Source organism: Thamnophis elegans, chromosome 8 (assembly GCF_009769535.1).
Source record: "Thamnophis elegans isolate rThaEle1 chromosome 8, rThaEle1.pri, whole genome shotgun sequence".
Lineage (NCBI taxonomy): Eukaryota > Metazoa > Chordata > Lepidosauria > Squamata > Colubridae > Thamnophis > Thamnophis elegans.
In genome coordinates, this window is record NC_045548.1 from 25576101 (window position 1) to 25599757 (window position 23657).

The following is a 23657-nucleotide window of genomic DNA, read 5'->3' on the forward strand; positions in this document are numbered from 1 at the left end:
TGTGTGACACTCCGTTGAGCAGCTGGAGCATCGTGGAGACACTAAGACGCATGTACGCGCTATGCATATGTGCACATGCGCTGCACGCATCCATGTGGACGCCACCAGGCCCGTTCCAACCGTATCTGTTGGAACGGGATCCGGAACCTACCACTGTTGTGTTTGTATGTATATAAATATATGAGAAGAGGAAGAGCAGAGAAGGAATACAGATAAACACATGCCCACAGATATACATATACACATATACATGAAAGCTTTTGCACTATTACATGCCTTAAGGCAAAATAATGTTTTTTACAATAATCATTTTGAAATATTCTTCAGATATAATTATCCATGCTTCGCTTTGTTCTCGTAGTTCCTCAGGAATTATTAACAGTGACTAAGTGAAGTAACAATGAATTTAAATTTTAACAGTTCCTTTATATCTTAATCGATTTGGAAGACAAGTGATGTAAAATACTGAAAATTAAGGCTGTAATATTAAGACAGAGATTTCAGCTCTGCTGCACTCAATATTCTGCTGATTGTGTTAACATTTTATAACCGTGAATATATTAGAAAATTATTGCCTCAGAACAAAGTACGTATCTGATGTCCATGAGTACAAATAGTGCTTTGATTTGCAGATAGAATAGCAATGTAATCAAGTAAATTTAAGAACCAATGATGGAGTAGAAAAAGATAGCTGTTCTGGAATGCAAGGCACCTGAAACTATTTTTTACATGCAAAGAAAGGATTTTTACATACAATGAAATAATTTTAATTAAAAATAATATATTACATTTGGTCTCTTTGAAATATATTATCAAATGTCATTTATTTTTTTTTTAGGAGAAAAAATAATAAAAGACTGAAGTACCGTAATTTTGTCACCAAACATCTGCTTAAAATAACTGAATTTGTACTATCATGCAACAATCATTATAAGAAGTGAATACATTTAAAGATAGGGAAGTTTAAACCAAAACAAGAATAAGAATTTGGCATGTTTTTCTAATAATATCTGATACTGAAACTCTGTCTAGGTCTTTATGTCTTTTGTATATTTGAAAACCAATTTAGGAACATTCTCTTCCTAAATTACATAAATCGCAAAGCAATGTGAACTTAAATGCAAAAATTAGCATTTCAACACTAACTAAAAAAATTGATATACTAAACCTAACCATTCAATATATAATTAATTTTGGCATGGAAATTCATATAATAAAATCCCAATGTCTTCTTGAAATATCAGATATGAAGAAAAGACCTCAACCATAGTTGTAGGAAATGACTTGCAAGAATTGCTTTATCACTTATATCTTTATCACACCTGCCAAGAGGACACTGCATTTCAATTCTTAAAATGTTAAATATTGTATTTTCAATTTCTGCAGACTGAATACAAATTGGCATAGTATTGGTGGACATTTTCTAATTGCCTTTTCCAGGCATCCAACTGTCCAAATATGAATGATTGTCAAGAATATTAAGAACAGAGAGTTTTATGAATGACTGCAAGGGAGAACATAGTAAATAACTTCTGTAAGGCAGGGACAGGCCCACTAAGTACACCAGACCACTCCATAAAGAAACTAAAACTACTTTTATTGAGATTGACTTTTTAAAAAGATAAAAATTAATATAAAATAAGAAAAAGAGCAAAAAGAAATCAAAGAGAAAGCTAAAAGTGCAAGAAAGGGGGTGGGGGAGTAAAGGAAAATAGAAAATAAAAAAGGTACAGTATGAGCCATGGTGGCACAGTGGTTAGAGTGCAGTGCTGCAGGTGACTGCCTGGTTGACTGCAATTTGGCAGTTCAAATCTCACCAGGCTCAAAGTTGACTCAGCCTTTCATCCTGCCAAGGTGGGTAAAATGAGAATCCAGATTGTTGAGGGCAATATGCTGACACTGTAAACCAAGGCTGTAAAGCATTGTAAAGTGGTGTATAAATCTAAGTGTTATTGCTATTGCTATATACAAGGACAAAGATTTCAATCTTCTTTACAATTATAAATTTACCTTTTACTCTAAAGTTAGAACAGAACTGTCTTCTTTCTATAATCTATAATAATATCTAATCATCAAAACCATAAATCATGAGTTCATTTTTTTCTATTGCACATAAAAAGTCTTTAAGTGATTCTCAGTCAGCAATAACACGTAGATACTGCCTTTTGTTTGATCAAAGAAGTCAATTTAGCCATCTCAGGTAGTTGCAATATTCTCATTATCCATTTCTCCATTGTGGGTAAAACTGAATATTTTCCATATTTGTCATAGAATAATCTTGCTGCAGTTATCATTTACATATGCTTGAGCCACTTCCGAACTCACTTATCTTGTTATGGATTTTAAAAATGTCTAATTCCCTTTGGCCTGGGTCAGTGGTTTCTCAACCTGTGGGTCGAGACCCCTTTGGGGGTTCAAACGACTCTTTCACAGAGGTCGCCTAAGACCATCGGAAAACACATATTTTCGATGGTCTAGGAACCGAGACACCAATTTTATGGTTGGGGGTCACTACAACATGAGGAACTGTATAAAGGGTCGCGGTATTGGAAAGGTTGAGAACCACTGGCCTAGGTAATGATTCATGGATATATTTCTCATGGTCTTCTTTACTGGCAGCTACTAATAAAAGCAAAATGATTCTATCACATTTTTTACAATGAAGAAACTACAGTATTTCTTCCTTGAAGTCTCCTATCAAAAATTGTGCATTTCTCCTATTATTTGTACTTTTTTCCTTTTGCATGTACTGTATTTTTGTTCACAATTTTTTAATAACTCCAATGACACATTTCTAAATCTCTTCCAGAAACCTCTGCACCCTCACACACACCCTAATACCAGCTCTCTTGCCTTTTTGGGTCAACCCTACAAAATAGTTACTGCTTTCATGTTTGTTAGGGACACCTCACAGACCTACTTTTCCTCTTCCTACTTCCAATGTGTACCAGTGTATGACAGAGGATTCTCATAATCTATGTCATCTAATGGCAATTAAAAAGGAAAAAAAAAAGTGAAATCATTTCTATTAATAGCAACTTGAGCTTTACAACATCAGACACATGACCAGAGGAATCAGATCTTCATCCCTCTGTCCCAATTCTTGTGAGATATACCAGTCTTTCATAAATAAGAAAAAGTCAAACTTATTTTTAAGATAAAAAGATAAACTTATTTTTTTTAAAAAAAATATCAAAAAATTATACAAGTGCAATGTTAAAGATAGGCCCCCAATGGGGGACACTCTGAATTAAATAATACAGACTACAAAATAATTCTATATTAAATTAATAATTTCATGCCCAATCTGAACGATAAAAAACTGTCCTTAAACATTCACATTCTTCTACATAAAAGAAAAAAAGTCAAGAGTCTTAGTACAGTTCTAGCTAGATATTTTACCTAGCTTTTAAAAAGCAGAAAATTCTTGAAACAGCCATTGTTTTAATTGGAAATTTCTTAAAGTATATTTTAATCATACACAGGAAAACCTGCTTGTAGCTCACTTTATTCCTAGCCCATCCTGTTTTCTCTCTGTTCTGCTCAGAGTTCTCTTTGTTTTAAAAGTCATCAAATGTTTCTATCAATAATCAAGGATTAGTATGTGGATATTTCTCCATACCTATGAGAAAGAGGACACATCTCCAGGAACATGTGGATGCAAATCATAGATTCTGACTGGCTATGAATGTGACAAGTTCTCCCCTTTCTTAAATTACCTCTTATCATATTTGCATTTTTAAAAATATTTCTCTTTTTTATTTAATAGTATAGTAGAAGTGTTAAGAAGCTATAGGCTTGTTTATCAAATTTTACTAACAATACTTGAGCTAAATGGCGATTTTAAGTGACTTATATTTACGACAAATGGCAAATGCTAGGGAAAGAAGCAACAGAGTTAAAGTGTTATATTGAAGTATTTTTTTAGTTCAGAGCAATTTCAACAGAAATCACTTGTTTTGGATGCTTTGTAGATTAATGCTTCACATTTTTCAGATTTTCCTTTTCTTACAGTTAATCATAATTAATTGTTAAATGATAATTTCAAGACTTTAATATGGCTCATGAAATGAAAAAGCTGTTTGTAATAATGAATATGCATGGAACTCATGCTTTAATATAATCCTTGTTATTAGTTTTACCTTGGTTAGGTTGAATCATTTAAGTCAAACATATAAAAGAATGGAGGATTCTGCTTATACTGATTACAATGTACTATTCATAATTTCTAACAGATTAATCAACATGGAGCTCAGGTCCACAATGTCATTGCAAGGTTATATGATTTGGAATGCAGCCTGATGAGTTCCCAATCACACGTGGTATACATTTCTAATATACAGATTTGTATGGAACTGTAGATGTCAGGGGCGAAACAGATGTCAGAGTAAGACAAGAATTAAGAATCTGGATGCCTTATTTTTAGCTTCAATAAATTTTAATGTTGAATATTCAATTGTTTTTATTTTTTAAATTTTGTTTGCCGTCCAAAGTTATTTGGTGAGATATGTAGCCATACCAAACAAACAAATGAAACAAATGGTGGTGTAGTATAAGGGCCAGGATTGGGTTGAGCTAGTCTCATTTCCTATTTTTAACTGAATATTTATATAATTGAATATATGCAATTAATCTCAACCTATCGTGCTATAAACTAAAATTCTGAATGCTTTAGTGTAGCTTGTATTCTACTGCAGAACTATAATATTATTTTCCATTTAATAGGTTACATGAGGAACATAGCCAAGGACATTTTCTTTAACTACCTATGTTTATCTATAAGTCTACCTATATTAATATCTGCTGTGAGTATATTTATTTATCCAATTTCTAGGTCACCCAACATCAGAAACAACTATGGCTTCACAAAACTAAAATGGGGGAGGGGCATTCCAAAATTGTCTGGAGAATACAATGAAACAAATAATTTTTCAGATTACCTCTAATATTCAGGGTCCCTATATGAAAGTCTGAAAGAAATATCATATTCTAGAGATCTCTTAAAGGCAGCTAGATAACATTCTGTAATTGATTAGATCTGAAATATTTCCTGAAATTGGTTTAAAATAAGGATACAGATGTTAGTAAAAGTTTTCATTCCTTTTTCAGAAGGAGGCCAAAGGAACAGAGTGTTGTTTCTGCCTGAAGGGAAAGAAGATTAGTGCTCTGTGACAAAGCTAGGAAAAGCAGAGCATAATATCCTAGCTACTACTTAGTTTCTAATGACGCCTTTTTTATATGGTGAACATTCTGAATCACAAATTAGACCATATCAGAAACACAATTATCATGTTTCATCTGTACATAGAAAATAAAACTTCTTTTCATAGCCAAACCAATATTCTAACAATTGACATTTCTTGTAATGATGCTAGTCCTAGTCAACTTTTGAATTGCAATTCTGAATATATTATTCACAAGAGAAGAAGGGATAAAAAAGATTAATAATAGAAGAATTGTATTGTGCTCTACAAGTCTTTCACACATGTATATTGGCTGATCCAGTTGACTCACTTGATTGCTTTAAAAAAACACATCTTCTCAGAGAGGCTAACTAGTTTTGAAACATCATCGAAAGCAATTGAAGATCACATACTCTACCAGTGGATTTACCACTGTCATGTGGCTTTTTAAAGGATTCTGTTACAAAGGTGTATGGAATATTTAAACACTGATAATTAAATCAAAGTAATATTAGTATATGCAATATATTATGTAATGAAATAAAATATTTTTCTATAGTCTTTCAACTCTTAAAAACTATTCAGAATCCAAATCATAGACAGTAATACGTTAGAGCCATATTATCTCTGTCTACCCATCAGATTCTAAACCTGATCAGTAGATTTTACATTAACTTAGGACATTAACTTGGCTCTAAAATAATAGCCTTCTGAAGTACAGTATATACATCATGAACGCCTAATGAGGAAAATTTCCAAATCTGACTGAACACAGCCTTCCAATTTTCCTACAATAACTGTTGCCTCAAGAATTCAATTTTCTGCCTTCAGCCTGGTCTCACCATTAGATGTAACAAAACATAAAGTCAGTGTTCCAGTTTAATGTGCCTTTTGCTGCTGAAATATGTTGTCCCTTATTAGCCCTTCCTCTTTTATTACAACCAGTCCTATTCCAAAAAATTGCCCTAGAAGGGCTTTTTTTTCACATAAAGAGACTTCCTCAATGCGTTTGAAATTTTTCTTGGTGAGCGCTGAGCTTTTATTTTTTGGATATGGCAAATAGTACATTGCTGCTGTTTTCTGCTGCAAAACTGCAACCTTCCTGGCTATCCACACTATCCATTCTGGAAAAAAACATGGGAAGAGTCCCTTCATGATGTCTCCCCTTAATATGTACACTATATTTATTCTACATTATGGAAAAGTAGATAATAAATCTGTGTTTATATCCCAACAGGTATTTAGAAAAAGCACAATTAAAAAAATACAAAAACTTTTAAATTCAATAATTGTAGCCTAGAGCTTCACTCTGCAGTACAAGAGCTATCATGAGGAATTATAGTTGCTTAATCTAATAATACATCTGATCATTTGCCTTCTATAACTTCCGCACCAGTTCTTTAGTTTTACTTTGGTTGGAGGCCTCCTGCCTACATTTTTATGTAGATAGGAGTCATCAAAGGACAACTCCTCATCTCCTGTTTTATTAGCAATAAAGTTCTAGCTTTTCAAGTCTTCTGTAGATTTTTTTTTAAAAAATCCATCAGTAAGAGAACTTTGTATTTAAGCCAGTTTGCAGACATTCCCTACATGATTATTATTTGGGTTTAATATTTTCATAGTGAGACGAAAATTCATTTGGCTCAGATGTGTGAATTGTGAAAGCCAATCCTAATAAAATATTGCATATGCTATGTTGTATTTTTATTTTTGGTTTTGTTCCCATATTGCATAAGTACATATATCTGAATGCATACTCATAGTAATTTTGCCACATAGGCATTCAGACTATGATAAGACTTACCTCTACTACAGTATGCCAAATTAATTGTACTACTCCAAGTTCCGTAACAAGTGAGGCAACTAAAGGTTAGATTAAATTTATATACTTAATTATCAGCAATAGATTTTAAAATTTCATTAGAGCTATGTAGATTACAGAGTGGTTTTTTAATAAAATGTAAATATAAATCACTGTTAAGATGATTAAAATGTTAATAAGTTCTGAGAGCCTTCAAATGCTGATCCTTTATAATTCCCCATGGTGTATTGTCTTTTTTTTTTACTCCCATGTTATAAAATTCCCTATCTCATCTCATGAAAGCAACTGGAGCAACAGATGAAGTTCATTTAAGATACACACATATACCAGTTATTTAAGAAATGTATTTGATCTCCTTCCTTTGAAGCACCTAATGAAATGTAGGAAAAGAAACACAGAGGCACTGAGCAACAATTTTTCATTATGACTACAACCCTATCTATTCAAAGTATGGCATTTTGTTAAAGAAGTGATTGGGGTCAGGAACCAGATACAATTTGTATGCTGTCATATACAAATTTTATGCTCTTTCAAACTATGATTTAGTCAGTGGTCGCTGCATTAAACAACATGTGTAAATGTGGATTTATTGAGAGGAGACAATCTCTGCAGTTCAGTGAGCTTATCAGAATGACTTTTGCAGATGAAATTCCATTCTTGGAAATGAAATGTGAAGGACATAGATGAGCAAAACCTTTTTCTTTAAGGCACTAGTTGATTGCTAGAGCATGCAAGTGAACATACATTTTTTCCTCTGAATTTATACATTACTGAAATAAAATACAAAGGATGAATAATCTCACTTTATTTACTCATGATGGAAGGATATTTAGGAAAACATATAGGAGGTGTTGCATCAGTATAAAACTGTTTTCAGTATTATTAAAATGTAGGTTTATTAGCAAATAAAATTGATTGATATAAATAATAAATGAAATCAATCAATCTTAATACAAACCTTTATCACTGAATTGTGAAGTGCACTAGTGGCAGCACAATGATACATATTTTTTTCCAAAAATCTAATTGTATACTCCTGCAAGTCCATGGGACTGCAAGACAATCAAACCAGTCAGAGATCAACCCTGACTGCTCTTTAGAAGGCCACATCCTGAAGATGAAACTCAAATACTTCGGCCACCAAATGAGAAGGAAGGACTCACTGGAGAAGAGCCTAATGCTGGGGAAGACTGAGGGCAAAAGAAGAATGGGACGGCAAAAAATGAGGTGGCTGAATGAAGTCACAGAAGCAGTAGGAGTGAGCTTAAATGGACTCCAGGGATGGTAGAGGACAGTTAGGCCTGGAAGAATGAGTTTGTGATGGGTTGGACACGACTTCACAACTAACAACAACAAATTGTCATACTACATACAGAAGGTCCTCCTTTAACAACCACAATAGGGATGGAAATCAATTTAGTGACCTTCACTCAGGACCACACTTTCAGTACTCCCGGTTGACTTCATGTGATCATGCAGGTCATTAAGTGGATTGAGTCCCAGATAAGAAGTATGAAGGGCTAGGAGAGAAGGATTTTCACACAAAGTTAAAATCAATTCTATTTGCCTCTTCATGCCTGTGGAACTCATGCAGAGAAGATTGCAAATGGCAGTTAGATGATCTTGGGACACTTGCCAACTAGTCATAAGCATGAACAGGTTGTAAATTCTCTGTTCTTCTCTAAGCTTGGTTGTTTTCTTGCAGGGATTTCATTATCAAACTAGATAACATTATTAGTGCTACATTACTTAGCTTGGAAATGAAACATCTGCAAGAAAACAACTAACTCCAGAGAGCACCAAAGACCCCATAGTTCAAGCCTGAGCTACACATATTCACTTCTAATGTGAACAAGTTGCCAGACACCCAGACCGAGATCATGTGACTGGGCTGCAATTAAACAAGCTATAAGGCATCATTTTCTAGGCCATTGTAACTACAAGTAGCAATTAAACCTAGTTGTAAGCTGAGCACAGTGGTGGGTTCCAGATTCCATTCCAACTGATACGGTTGGAATGGCCCCAGAGTTGCGCACATGAGTTCTAGCATCAAATGAAGCTCAAGCCTCCACGAATCTCCAGCTGCTCCGCCAAGCATTGTGCAGGTGCTATATGTGCCATGCATGGAAGCGGCAACAACATAAATCACCGGTAAGGAGTGTGGGCGGGCGGGTGGGCCCTCTGGAGCACCGTACCAGAACGGTATCCGGTGCTCCGGGCAGGATCTGGTATGCCCGAACCGGGACGTACCACCTGCAACCCACCACTGGTTGAGGACTACTTGTATGTCTTTTTCATGTACATGCCTGCATTCTATTGAGACAGGAAAATAAAGATAAAGATAATATTTTAAATATGTACATGTCTTCCAAACAAATAATATAAATTTACAGATAATTCTGCCCGCAGTAAATGTTATAAACAATAGGCAAAAATAATGGTCTTATAGCCTGCTCACTACTTAGATATCTGGCAAGAATTTTCTGACACCCTCACCCCAGCCAGAAATTGTATTAAAAAGTACTGCAAAGGAGTTGGGGAGGGGGGGCAGAGAATGAGCCCAACCATTTATCAACTATGATTGTGCTATCCTAATAAATTACCACCTGCTATGATGCAGCTCTTAATAAAAGAAAGTTCCTTGTCTTTGCTTTTTCGCCATTAATGTGAATATTAATTATGCATTAATTCCTATTGATGTCAAAGGAACTAATGCAGATCAACTCCAGGCAATAACCTGAGTAAAAAATGTACCAACTGAGGGAAATTAGAATGAGGTACAAGACACTTAAATTAAACGGAAGCAGTTTCTACCAAAGTAAATATAAGATTTGCTTAGAGCAAAAAAAGCTGTTGCAAGATGGCAAGAAAGCAGGTAGAGCAAATGAAAAATCTGTACCAATCCCTGGACAGATTGAGGAAATCTCACAGCAAAAAGAAAATGTTTTGGCTACTTGGGGATTTAGCTATTTTCATATGGATTCAAATTATTTACTGCTTAACCAATAATTCATGTTCTTTTGAAAAATTCAGGACTGGTGGAAACAACAGCAAACACTGAAATGTCAGTCCTCAGTCCTTAAAATCACATTATTAGAACAACTTATGCCTGAAAATAATAGTGTATAGGTTAACAATCCAACTGTTATGGAGGGAAGGCAAAGAGGGAGGGAGGGAAGCAATTGAATATAACAGTACTTTTATGAATCATTTTGCTGAAAATTCAACAATAATAATTTATGTTTCAAATTATTCTAAGAGTGGGAAGAGTAAATCTCAGGCGTCCCTTTAAAATTGTTTAGTGTTCCCTAGTTCATAAGAAATGCTAAGAAGTTTTAATCTGAGTAGCTGGAATATCCAAGGGATCTCAATGTTTCTAGCTTGTTAACTGAATGCCAATAAAATACAATTTTTTTCATTCCCTGTCTTATTGAAACAGCATATGCACACAGAAGTATTCTCTTTTAAGTGTTTTAGCTTGATAATCTGTCAATTGCTCATCTTACTTTGTCAGGCCTCCAGCATTTTAGTTCCTATTTAACGATTTCTTACTTTCTGCTTTACATTGAAGTCTACTTCCTCTGTAAATATCAAATGCTCTAAAATTTCCATTTGATGTATGAAATGATCTTGTTAGAAGAATGGTAACATCATGGTGTCATTATGCAAAATACTTTTTATCAGATATTTATACACAATTGAAAAAAATATATGTATTTTTATTGACATCTCCTGACAGAAACAACTTTAGGCTTATTTACTCAGATGTAAACTGGGTTAGTTTCCTACCATGTGTATTTAGAACCAAGGGCTAAGTATGTTCAGAGATACCATGCAGAGAAACATGCCTTATGATTCGTGATGAATGTATATTTTCTTTTATGTACACTGAGATCATATGTGCATCAAAGACAAATTCCTTTTGTGTTCAATCACATTGGCCAATAAAGAATTCTATTCTATTCTATTCCATTCCATTCTATTCTATTCTATTCTATAAAATGTTAAGGGTTCTATAATTTTCTGCAAGCATATTCCATAAGGGTATCAAAATACAATCTTTCTAAAATATACTTCTAGCATCATTAGAATATTTTGTCAGCTCATTTTTTTTACAAAGTATTTAGAGTTTCTTCAAAGTTACTTTTATTGTTTATGTGCCTTTGAGGGGAATAGAATTTCATTCACCATTAGAAAGCTCTAAAAGTTAAGATACCCCTGAGGCTCATAGTACAATGTCCTTCAAGATAGTTGCTGTACTTCATTGACTCTAGATTATGGGCTTAAAAATATAAGTTAAATTTCTATCTTATATACTTTTATTTCCTTTCTTCCTTTTTAAAAAAAGATCTTTTGGCATACGTATATACATTGCTTAGAGAATGACTGTAGAACAAATTGCAGTGATGGAAATAAAACTAGGGACAATTGGATACAATTGGCATCTTGTTTTTACTGTTTTATTGCTGAGTAGGCTGTTACATGGGAACTTGTTGATAGTTTCTTCTTCCTACTCAGCTTCTTCTTTCTGTGGGCCCAGAGACTGGATTGTGGGCAGTGTCTGGCTTCAAGTTGATGCTGAGCAACACCAGGACTGTTTGAAATAAAGTCTTGTCAATCCATGATTTAGTGATGGACATATGGACAAAACTGGCATGTATCCTTGAGACCTGGCCAAGAAAGGTTTGATATGGCTCTCCTAGAGATTTGTCCATCTGGATTTTAGTTTAGGCACCAACTAGATGTTAGATTCCAAGAGGCGTGACACTGATCATTGTGATAATTTTTCTCATAGCTTGGGTCAATATCTTCTAGGATCTATATATTATTATCAGCACAATAAAACACACACACATATATATATATATGTGTGTGTGTGTGTGTACATACACACACAATACACACACACACACACACACCACACATGCTATATATGAATGGATATATAGCTCATTAGGTTGTAATGCTAGTGGACAATGGATCCTACCACACAGCATTTCAAAGGTTTGAAAAAAAGAGGAAAAATTCAATATTTGGCCAAGTCTTCTAAAATTCTGGTGAAAGGCAAATTCCCACACTTATAGCAATAAGACTTATGTACCACTTCACAGGGGCTTTGCAGCCCTCTTAAGCAGTTTACAGTGTCAGCATGTTGCCCCCCAACAATCTGGATCCTCATTTTACTGAACTGGGGAGGATGGCAATGGGAATACTGGTAGCTATTAACTTATCACATCCAGAAAGCACCAGATTTAGAAAAGATGTGAACATTTATTTTTACTTGATGGAATAGTTTGAGATCAAAGATTTTCTTCCTTATTGAAGCTGCAATTTATCTTATTGCAGTGGTTAGCATGTTAAATAACTGACTTTTTCAATGTGGTTCGAGGGACTCCTCAAGAGAAGTGGGGGGGGGATTGACTTAACCGAGCAACATGCAATGTCATGCTGGTTCCCACTGACTTTGTGGGAAGTCATGAGGGAAGGTCACAAATGGCGAGCAAGTAATCCAACTTCTGCAACTTCAAAAATAGATCATATTCTTTCAAGCTGAATAACTGATCATAATAATAATAAGAAAAACACAATGTATATTACTATTTTCCTTAAAAATCTACTTCATATAAATATTAGTTTACAACAATAGGTTTTGTTTTTACTGGCATTTTTTTCATGGATAGATAACCTGATGCTTTCCATTTCCCCCTGATAACATCACTAATGGTCATGTGTTGTAGTCCAAAATCTTGCTTTGCAACTGTTTAATAGTGAAAAGGTAAACAGAAATATCATAACTGAAGGTATCAGGTTGGCTGTCACTGTATTCTCCATTCCTCGTGTTATAGCCCACTATTTGTCACAAGAGTAATTGTTCCAAAATAATTTCACTAAGATATTATCTGAACCTAATTATTAATTCTCTGATTACCGTACTAGACATATACAAGTTAGTTATGAGAATAACAGGTTACAGGAATACATGCTGAATGGTCTCAAACATTTGTACATAATATAATAACAAATATCCTTTCTACTTTAGAGGAGGGATTAAGGTTGGTGTTTTCATGTCAAGTTGAGTCCTGGCAATTGCCTGGAGAAGTCCCTGATCCACAGAGGTAATTGTCATTCCACAAAATTTGGGCTCCTTGGAAAATAGGTGGCATTTTTAGTGGCGATAGTGGCACTACAGCTATTTTGTTCAGGATGGCCAAGATTGGGAGTGTGTCTGTGTGGGTAGACAGAAGATAGAAAGTTGTTTGTCTTTTATTTGGTGGGGGGAGGTGACACACTAGCAGAGTCATGTTAGATGTTTTCTGAATTTTTGACATGTTAAGTCAAAATGTTTGCCATCAGTGCTCTTGATTAAACAATGTCATCTTTTAGGACCCAAGAAACACACTTTCTCTGTAATAATACAACCCTCTGGACTAAGGTTTCCCCAGAGATCCAGATGGCTTCCACCCTCATAGCTTTCCAGAATGCGCTAAAGATTTGACTGTTTGACTTTGTGATAGGGTGAATAGAATCCATTTTGTTGGATATGTTTATATATGTATTATTGTGTAGTGTAGACTGCTTTCTAGATTGAGCCACAAAAATCAGCTGAAGCTGAGTGGCACTGAAATTAAATAAAAAAATCCTAAATAAAACAAACTCAATGTTTGTCTTGAAATCTGATCTTTTGTAATTGGGATAGAAAAGGAATTAAGTTCATGTACTAATTATAATTTAAACTTGTAGTTTTCTAGCTAGACAGTGTTAGATATGGTGCTTTACAGTGCTTTAGTATTGGGATAACTAGCAGTCTTAATTACGACTACTAGTTACACCTTTAGTGACAAAATGCATGTGTGAATGCAGTTCATTGCATATCAAATATGATAGTGAAAATTAAGACAATTTATCTTACAACTTATGCCCAGAAGTTGAAAAGCACATGCTATTCTTGTGTGACCTCCACAGCTTCTATCACAATTTAGGCAAAAGCTATAGATATTTTGCACAATTTGGAATTGAAATTAATTTAACCTAAGATCTTAACCTCTTGTACTTCATTTATACATTTGAATTCTGAAGTATGCAAAAGATTTTCATAAAGTATGTGAAAACAGCTTTTCTACAAATTCTATAGCTGCCTTTGGCAAGTCTTATTTTCTAATTATAGATGCAGCTTTATTTACCAATGAAAGGCTGTTCTAACTGAATGGCATCTCATTGTGTTACGCAAAAGTATATTTCAAGCATTTTGGGAAACTATTAAGATTTCTTTTTAAAAAAATCCTGGTACAATGCTTTGAATTGCAAAGTGGTCTGTTCCTCCCTAAGGGAACAAGCTTGTAGCATACAATTATCACTACAATTGAAAGGTATTGTGATTCTTTTCTTAAAGGAATCTCTATTCTTTTAATCTGATAGTGCACATTTTAAGAATAGTTCGCTGCATCTGCTGATTTATTATAAATGTAAGTTTTAAACCATTTAAAGTCTTGTAATGATATAGAGAGAGAGCCAGTTTGGTTCAGTTGTTAAGGCATCAAGCTAGAAACCAAGACACCATTTGTTTTAATCTTGCCTTATGCATAAAGCCTGCTGGGTAACCTTGAACCAATCATTTTTCTCAGCCCTAGGAAGGAGACAATGGTAAGCCACTTCTGAAAAACCTTGTCAAAAAATGTAGGTATCTTATTCATGCAGTCTGAGAATCAGACATGACTGAACAACGACAAAAGAGCTAAACTTAGCAAAAGAAGGAAAATTAGTATGCATCTCCTAACCACTACTTTGCTGTTCTCTTGTTTTGTTCCCAGAATGGCAAAATACCTGTAACAATACATCACAATTACTTTTTGTAACCAACTTTCTATACTGAAACATTTCAGCTAAATTATTTAAATATGTTTATATAGTCATGCTTTTCCTTGTATTTTTCAAAAAAGATTCATTTAATTGGGAGAGATGTTTAAAAATAGGTTATAATTCTCAGAGGTTTTTTTTAAAATATATATATTAAAAAATGTGTTTCCATAGCACTCTTCAGAGTAGTCCAAAGTTCTTATATATTTAAATAGACACTCAACATACTATTTCCTTTGGACTGAACAGCATCATCTGCCTATGTAGTCACTAAAGTAGACATCCAATCAAAAGAAAAATATGTAAAGTATAGAAAAAGAGTAAGGAGTAAAATGCCAAAGTAATTAAAATCATGTGAAAATGAGAAATTATTCATTCATTTATTTATACCTTTCACCGTCTCTGTATTTCTATCATAAATTGCCACAATTTCCATTATGTCCATGTATTCAGCTCATACATTCATCCTTTTCTGAGTTTCTTACATTCTTATTTATACAATGAAATGTCATGTTTATGGATTTGTACATGGATTTGTTTGGCTTATTTGTTTATACTAAAGTTATATAAGGGATGGCCTTTCCTTGATGCTGGGAAGCTGGTTACAGGAAGTGAGAATTGTAGTTCAGCATTATTTGGAAGTCCATAAATACTGTATTTACAAGAAAAAAACTAGCAGTGCTCATTACAGCAAAAGATTTTGCATGGACCAACATGACTGGTATCTCGTATTTATTCACTCAAGTATACAGAGTGTATAGATCGCAAATTAAATCTATAAGAGTAGAATGTAACCTACTGTAAAAATACACTGTTGAGCTGGGCCATCTGAAACCTTTGCTCCAAATGAACAGAAAGTTTATTTTGACTGCAGAATTATTTCATTCAAACTTTATAAATCCTGCTGTAAATCCTGAGGATCACCTGTAATCTTAATTTGCTATCTCTGACTTTTTGAGGTGTTGGTTATCATGTTGCCATTTAAACAAAAAATTTTTACTTCTTTGGTTTTGCAAACTCTGAAATACTCTGGGGACTCTTTAACATTAAAAAACAACACACGCAGGAATATGCGCACACTTTAAACATTTAAATACATATTTATATTGGCATCACATGTATAAATCATTAAATTAGTTGCCATGGTGACAGGCTATATGTCACCATTAAATTTCAACATTGCGGGATATTTTTCAAATTGGCTTAAAAAATAGTAATAAGGTGTCAGGGAAACAATGTTTTGCTAGTAGATAAATGTTAATGGACTTACCGTTTCTGGCAGCTGTGGATGCTAATTTAACCTTTTGCTTTTGCTTTCATATCTACCCGGTACTAATGTATTTCCAAACCTACCACTGTAACAATTTGTGCCTCACACTGTGAATAAACGGAAAGTGCCACTGGCTTCCTTTCTTAATGACTACAATCCTATATACTTCCATTACTGATTTATCACTTGTTGCTTGTATGTACACTGAGATCTTATGCAACAGACACAAATTCCTTGTGTGTCCAACCACACTTGGCCAATAAAGTATTCTATTCTATTCTATTCTATTCTACTGATAATAAAATTTCACTCTCACCATTAGAGGTATAATGGAAGATGTTTGACTAAAAAAAGTCAACTGCCTTGTTTATGAATGTCATATTTTTTTTCTTGAGAGGCTCTTTTTTTAAAACGGCAATAACTTTTTAACCCACCTAAAGAATAAAATTGATTTTTAAGCTGTTATCGCCTGCAGTAAAGGGTTATTAGGATGTATACTTTTACAAGAACTACACAAGACACATTTTACAAAATCTTTTACTATTTTTTTTAGGAAGGTGCAAAAGATGTTTTGGGGAAATATTTAATGTCTGCTTTCTCCCAATATTAATGATGTTTTAATTCATAAATTATACAATATTTATTTAATAATGTTTTAATTTGTTGTTTATATTTTTATAGGCCAAAAGGTGGCTTCTAAAAATTATAATAATGGATATCCTAAAAGACTTCAATAAGTTAAATCAATGGTAGAGAATAAAACAAAAAATAAATTATTATTTCTTTATTATTCTCATATTTATAGGTGAGATGTTTTGGTATAGCATCCTTTTTTTAGTGGCATAGAAATCAGATTTTTATTCTTTTCCCATTTGTTCAGTTCAGGGTAAAATCAGAATGGTTTTAGAATTAGAAATCAATTAGTGATCATTATGAAGAATCTTATTAATGGAGACTATCACGTTCTTTATCTTGAAAAACTGCTAACAAAGGTGTCTAGCATTTTGAATCTCAAACAGAATGTTTTTCTCTCAGAAAGTTTCCTATTGATGAGCCAGCAATAATTTTCTCTAGGAGTAACTTTATGAAGTAACAGAACATATACAGTATACAGTATAAATGTATTTGTTCCCTACCTGGATTGAGACAGCACTATATTTAGATTCAAACTTGCAAGAAGATAGAAATAATACACTATAGTATTAAATATTGTATATGCTGGAATTTTAAGATTCAGTTATTTCAAGTAACATGATGAGTTTGTGAATTACTTCTTTACTTACCGGCACATTTTGTCCTTGTTTTAAGTGCTGGTCCAGGAGATCCAGTACCCCTTCACCTGGTCTAGTGAGCAATACACTAATTTCATATTCTGTGTCAGGATCCAGGTGTCCAATTTTATACTTTGTTGAATCCACTGGTTGTATATCATACCAGCTTCCACTTGAGGTGCGATATTCTATTTGTCTCACAGTGATGGGTCCATCTCCATTAATAGAATTGGCATTCAACTGTATCCATAAATAGGTTGCACCAACAGATGACAGTTGAGGAGGTGCAATAGGAACCGGAGGCTCTGAAACATAGATAATGAGTACATATGTATTTGTACAGTATACGTAAAAAACTGCATCTAGCCCAATTTTTTGTTTATGTTTGTTTATGTTTATGTTTATGTTTATTGAACACTTATAGGCCACCCTTTTCCCTGAGGGGACTCAGGGCGGCTTACAATAATGAGGGAAGGGAGTGCAAGACAAGACATAAAAGAAAACGTGAGCAAAAAAATAATTAACCATAAAAGCACAACATTCACTCAGCATTCGGGCGGGGAGAGAGTAAAGTCCTATCCCAGGCCTGACGGGAAAGCCAGATCTTTTCTATAGTTCTGACTTTTCTGCAAAAACTATTATTACTATTTATTTGTTCTATTCACTATGCAAAGGGACTCCCCCCCATCCCTCTCTCCCTCTCTCTTTTTGGGGATACAAGGCAGAAGACCAAAGCTAATTCCCCACTTAAAATATAGGTAAGTTCATTTTACTGTTCAAATATACTATGCTTGATAAAGCTTTTGCTTTGGCATAATGTACTTTCCTTGGTGGACACAATTTTAATTTCATATCACTTTTTAATTATAGTACATAATATACAAGGACTATCTACTAACACTTTTCTTTTTATGACCCTGAAGTTCTTATCTGGAATAGAGTCAGGGTGATAGATTGATTTGCCTGTTAACTGGCTGGATATTCTTCCTGACGCTTATGAAGAGTTTGCAGCAGATATTTTTTTCTTTGTGCCCTGGGAGAGAAATTTATGCTGCCTAGGATCGAACTCTCAATTTTCCAAGTGGGAGGCAAGTGTCTTCACTCTCTACCACATTGCTTTGGACTATCTACTAACATTCAGATAGGCGGAAGGTGAATTTCTTAGAATGTGAGTGCTACCTTTCCTTTTCACTCTTCCTCCTTCATTTTAACTTTCAATAGAGAACTGCGAAAAACCCTTGTTTTCATATCCTGTTAGTTTCCATGCTTATATTTCTCCATTGTGCTTTTCCTTTAGCCTCATAACAGGCCTATGATATCTCAGGTGCACCATTATTGAGTTTATTTATTATATCATCCAACATCTTGGTTCAAGAATATTTATTTAGTTCTCAGTTTTTAATTCTCCAGCTTGTCTTTATATTATGATACTCTAGTATATTGCTTGATACTGTGTTAAAAAGACTATTTTGTCTTAATTAAATTCAAAGTAACTAAAAACCAATTACTCCATTCCATAATCAACCAATGACATTTTACAAAATAACAAATATGAAATCTGTTCTTCTAAAATGACATCTAATAATTCTATTCATTTTGTGATTAACACTTCCTAATGGAGATAGATGAGCTCTTTATCACTCATCTCCAATTAATTTAGAAATGATCTATACTTTTTTCCCACCAAAGCCAGAACTCATAACATTTTTCAAATGTTCTTCTTCCTTTCCTGACAAAAACATGACCTACGCTAATTATACAACTCAGAGAACTGCATCTCTGCTTTGGCTCTGAGGAATATTCCTGTTAAGCAGATTTAAGATATTTCTGTTATTTTGCACATGAACTAGAAAAGCCTGTGAAAGCAATACTTTAATTTTCTCTAGGTTGGATTTTAATCCATATTAAGGAAGAATTAAAAATCTTAAAATCCTTATCCATTTTTTGAAGCTAGCATTGCTAAGCCCTTGTCCCTCAACTTGAAGCTTGTAATTTTACTGAAAATGAAGACGAATGTGGTAGCGCCTTTTCTAATAAACAAATTTATATGTATAAGCGTTCATGAACTGCAGCTCAGTTCATCAAATCCCAAAAGTGGCTTGACTGATACAGGGTTTAAACTCAGATGAGTCAGGGTAGGAAGAAAGATAAGACAAGACGGTTATGGAGGGTATCAACTAACAATTGCAAAGTGTTACAAATCTATTTCTGTTGTTTTTGTCTCCTATATTTCTATAACCAAATTGTCTTTTCCTTTATCTCCCACCCCACCTTATTTCAACTTCAGACTCTTCAACCTTGAGGGTAACTAAACAAAGATGGGTTTGCACCCAGTTTTCCAGAGATGGGAAGGAGAGAAATTCAGTCTTTCATGGAGTGAATAATCCAATGGTTGTCCCTAGAGGAAAATTGGTGATAAGCAGCTCACTGCTGAAAAGAACGGAAGTCTGCAATCAGCAAACCAGATAAGTTATCAGGGAAGATCTATTGATTCCTAAGTGTGAAGAACATGAGTAAACATGAGGAGTGAAGTTGATCCAACTAATCAAATCTACTGATCACTATCCCTTTCTTGTTTCATTTTGAACAAATTACACAAGTCAAAATGGTCCTGAAAAGAATATTGAAAGACTATGCAGAGCTAGGAAGAAAAGTATTTAGATACAGTAGTATTTCTATCCATTTTTCTGACTGAATTTCATTGCCCAAGGAAGGAATGGAAGATTGTGGAGGTAAATGGCTGGTTCAAGGAATGGTGTCGCTGAGAAAACTTTGGATTCCCTGGTCTGATTTCTATTGAGAGAAAAGGCCTCTGGTAAGAGAGTGGCTGCAGCTCATAAAGACTGACATTAATACTGCTGGAAAACATCTTGATGCATTTGTCTACAAGAGTTTTAAACTACATCAGGCAGGAGAAAATATTAATACCATAACCATACTCCAAGCATATGTTTGAAGCCTGTAAACCATACAAGAAGAAAAAGAGTGGCAATAAGGCATATCCAGGAATATATTAGGAGAACTTGCAAGGAAACGTAAGAAAGTAGTTCTAAATAAGTCAGTTACCTGACTTATTTAGTACTACTTTTCAATCCTCAAAGTATGCTCAGAATGCTGAGAATGATCAATGCTCAGAAAAAGTGGGGAAAACGTGAAGTCCCAGTATGTGGGTAGCAAATATGACTTTGTTAGTATTACTGAAGTCTGGTAGAATCGAATGTATTATAATATATACCACAAGCATATAATTTGTTTAAAAGAAACAGAGCCAACGAAAGGGAGGGTTGTCGTATTATACAGTATATAAACGATGATACTATAAACTATACCCAAGCATCTGGCTGAATATTGAGGGAAAAATAAATAATTATTATTCTGCTGCAGATGTGTATGCAGACCATTCAATCAAATAGGTGAAAATTTCACATATCAGATTTATGTGCAGAAAGCACACATTACTCTAATGAGGTATTTCAACTATCTCAACATGTGCTGGAAATCAAATTCTGGCAAGTGGGAGACCAAGCAGATTCTTGATGTGCTTTGTAGACAACGTTAACACCTAAAAGGTACAGGAAAGAACTAGACGATCAGCTAATATCTACTAGCAGGAGATAAATTATTGAAGAAACTGTAGGAACCTTAGAAAGAGCAACCCCATGAATTTAGAACTCAGCATAATTCACCCAAGACAGAGACAAGTTAGCTTCATTATGGTTCTAGATTTTCAGACAACTGACTTCAATAAACATGGCGAAAAAGCAGAAATAATTCCATGATGGAAATCCTTAAGGAAAAAATAATTCAGGAGAGTTGGGATAATTTTGCAAAAAAGCAAACAAAAAACTCAGATAATTAAAGCCCAAACACACACAATACCAAACAGAAAAGAAAATGAGACAAAGCTAATGAGACTAGTGTGGTTGCATTAAAAAAATCCTGGTAAATTGACAGCAGATAAGAAACAGATCTTAAAATGAAAAGAGTAGCCTAGGTAGCATAGGTAGTCCTCTATTAAAAACTATTCATCAATTGCAGTAACAACAGCAATGAAAAAAGTACTTATAAGTCTGGTTTTCACACTTATGACTATTGTAGTATCCCAATGGTCATGTGATCAAAATTCAGATGCTTGGCATCTGGCATGTATTTATAACAGCTGCACTGACCCGGGGTCATGTGATCACCATTTGTAACCTTCCCAGCCAGCTTCTGACAAGCAAAGTCAATGGGAGAAATTAGATTCATTTAATAACTGCATGATTCACCTAACAACTGCAGTGATACACACAACTGTAGAAAGAAATGGTTGTAAAATGGGAAAAACCCACTTAACAATGGAAATTTGGGGCTCAGTTGTGGTTATAAATCAAGAATTACCTGTACATCAAAAACCATTCATTAGGAAATATTCCAAATCTGTAAGAATGGGCTTAGGCTATTGCATGCTTGCCCAACCTATGGGCCGTGGCCCACTTGTGGGCTGTGGGGATTACAACCGGGCAGTGGAAACAGCCAGTGAGTGCACATGCACAAACACATGCAACCTCACTTGTGCAAGCAGTGGACAAGTATACACACCCTCCATTTGCATGACCAGCAGATACAAGTGCACACTGCTAGCACAAATGGAGCTGCATGTGCAAGCATACTTGCTGACCGCTCAAGCAAACCATTCTTCTCCTCTCCCCACCAATCCGCAAAGCCGGAAACATTGGAGAACTCTGGCTTAGAATGAGCTAAAGCTTGCAATGAATAGCAAAAATAACTCCTAAGTAGGATCTTCTGGTATATACTGCACAAGTGGGGAAGAGTTCAGGAAATGTTTGGTCCACTGGTTAGAAAAGTTGAAAGGATGTTGATAGGACAGCATGGTGAAGGTTGGAGACAAACATTGTTACAATCCTTAAAAGGGGAGGAAATTAGATCTAGGAAATTAGATCAACTTACATTAATACTTGGTAAAATTAGAAAAGATAATCAAACAGTGGGTTTTCAAGCACACAGAAAGAACAAGGTGATTACTAGAAGCTACCATGCACTTGTTAAAAACTATTCATATTATTGCTAGCACGATCATATAATCCATAGTACATGAAGGTAGGACATAATCCATTGGGTGCAAACTTTATAAAATTTTACAGAGTAAGATCCAAACCCCAAATAAGAGGGGACCAAGAGAGCCACTACTTCCTGGAGTGGAAGTGCTCCATCATTGGCTATCTGTTTGGATGGCCTAAACTAGATAGGGAGTTGAATTAGAGGACCACCAAAGTCCCTTTCAACCTTATGATCCTAATGACTTCCTAATGATCATTCGAATAGTCTGACTATTGCTCTTCCGCTTTCCTACTAAAACAGTTAATGTATCTATTATAGCTGTGTATGATATCACACTGAATAAGCCTATAATTATTAAATAATAGCACAAAGGTGAAATGTCATAGAAAAAAAATACAGATACAGATATATTTCATACTTCAGTTACTTCTACTTACAGGATAAAAATGACAAATCTCTAACTCTTTAAAATGCCTACATAATTTTTCTTAATTATTTTATTCAATCAACAGACACTCATTATTAGTATGTGATTCTAAACTAGCTTAAACATTTTAATATTTATTAATTCACTGTCATTTCAAAGACAGTTGCTCCATTGTTCATAATCCAGAGCTTTGTGCAGAATCTGTGCAATTTAAATAGCTAAAGCTTAACTCGAAATGATTTTGGTTCATTTAAAATCATTAGTGTGTTCTTCAACCAAAACACAAAATAGAGCATCCTAAGGCATTTATGTAGTCATGCTGAAACAACAGTTAATTATGTTCTGATTTCAAGTGCTGGTAAGGACTGTTGAACTGCCATTCAAATTCATATTCAGGATTGAGGCTACAGAGGTTAGTACTTAAACCAATTTATTTTAGGCTATACAAGTATTTTAACAGACTTCGTTTTTTAAAGATATTGTATCCCTGAGGTTACTTTACATGAGTACATGTGCTCAGAACACCAAAACCCACCACTAAAACTACTATAATATGTAAAGTAATACATCTGCCTATCCCAGGTCTTGGGAAGGGCTTGATAGGTGAACAAGAAGGCCAAATCCATTCAGAACACCTGGCTGACTGCAATGAACAACAATATTTTTAGCTGAAACTACCTCATTCAAATTATATGGAACTGATTCACAATATATTTAAATGCAATAGATTGAAAATCAAAACGTTATCTCTGCAATGATACCTCTGCTA

At 34.4% G+C, this 23657-nt stretch overlaps 1 protein-coding gene across 1 annotated transcript in view; it reads right to left on the reverse strand.

Moving 5' to 3' along the window:
- The window catches only part of PTPRM (protein tyrosine phosphatase receptor type M), a 495619-nt gene that overhangs the window by 253482 nt on the left and 218480 nt on the right, over window positions 1-23657 (reverse strand). The window contains 2 exon segments of the mRNA XM_032222734.1: window positions 17413-17463; window positions 17466-17705. Of these exon segments, the coding sequence (XP_032078625.1) occupies window positions 17413-17463; window positions 17466-17705 (291 nt within the window).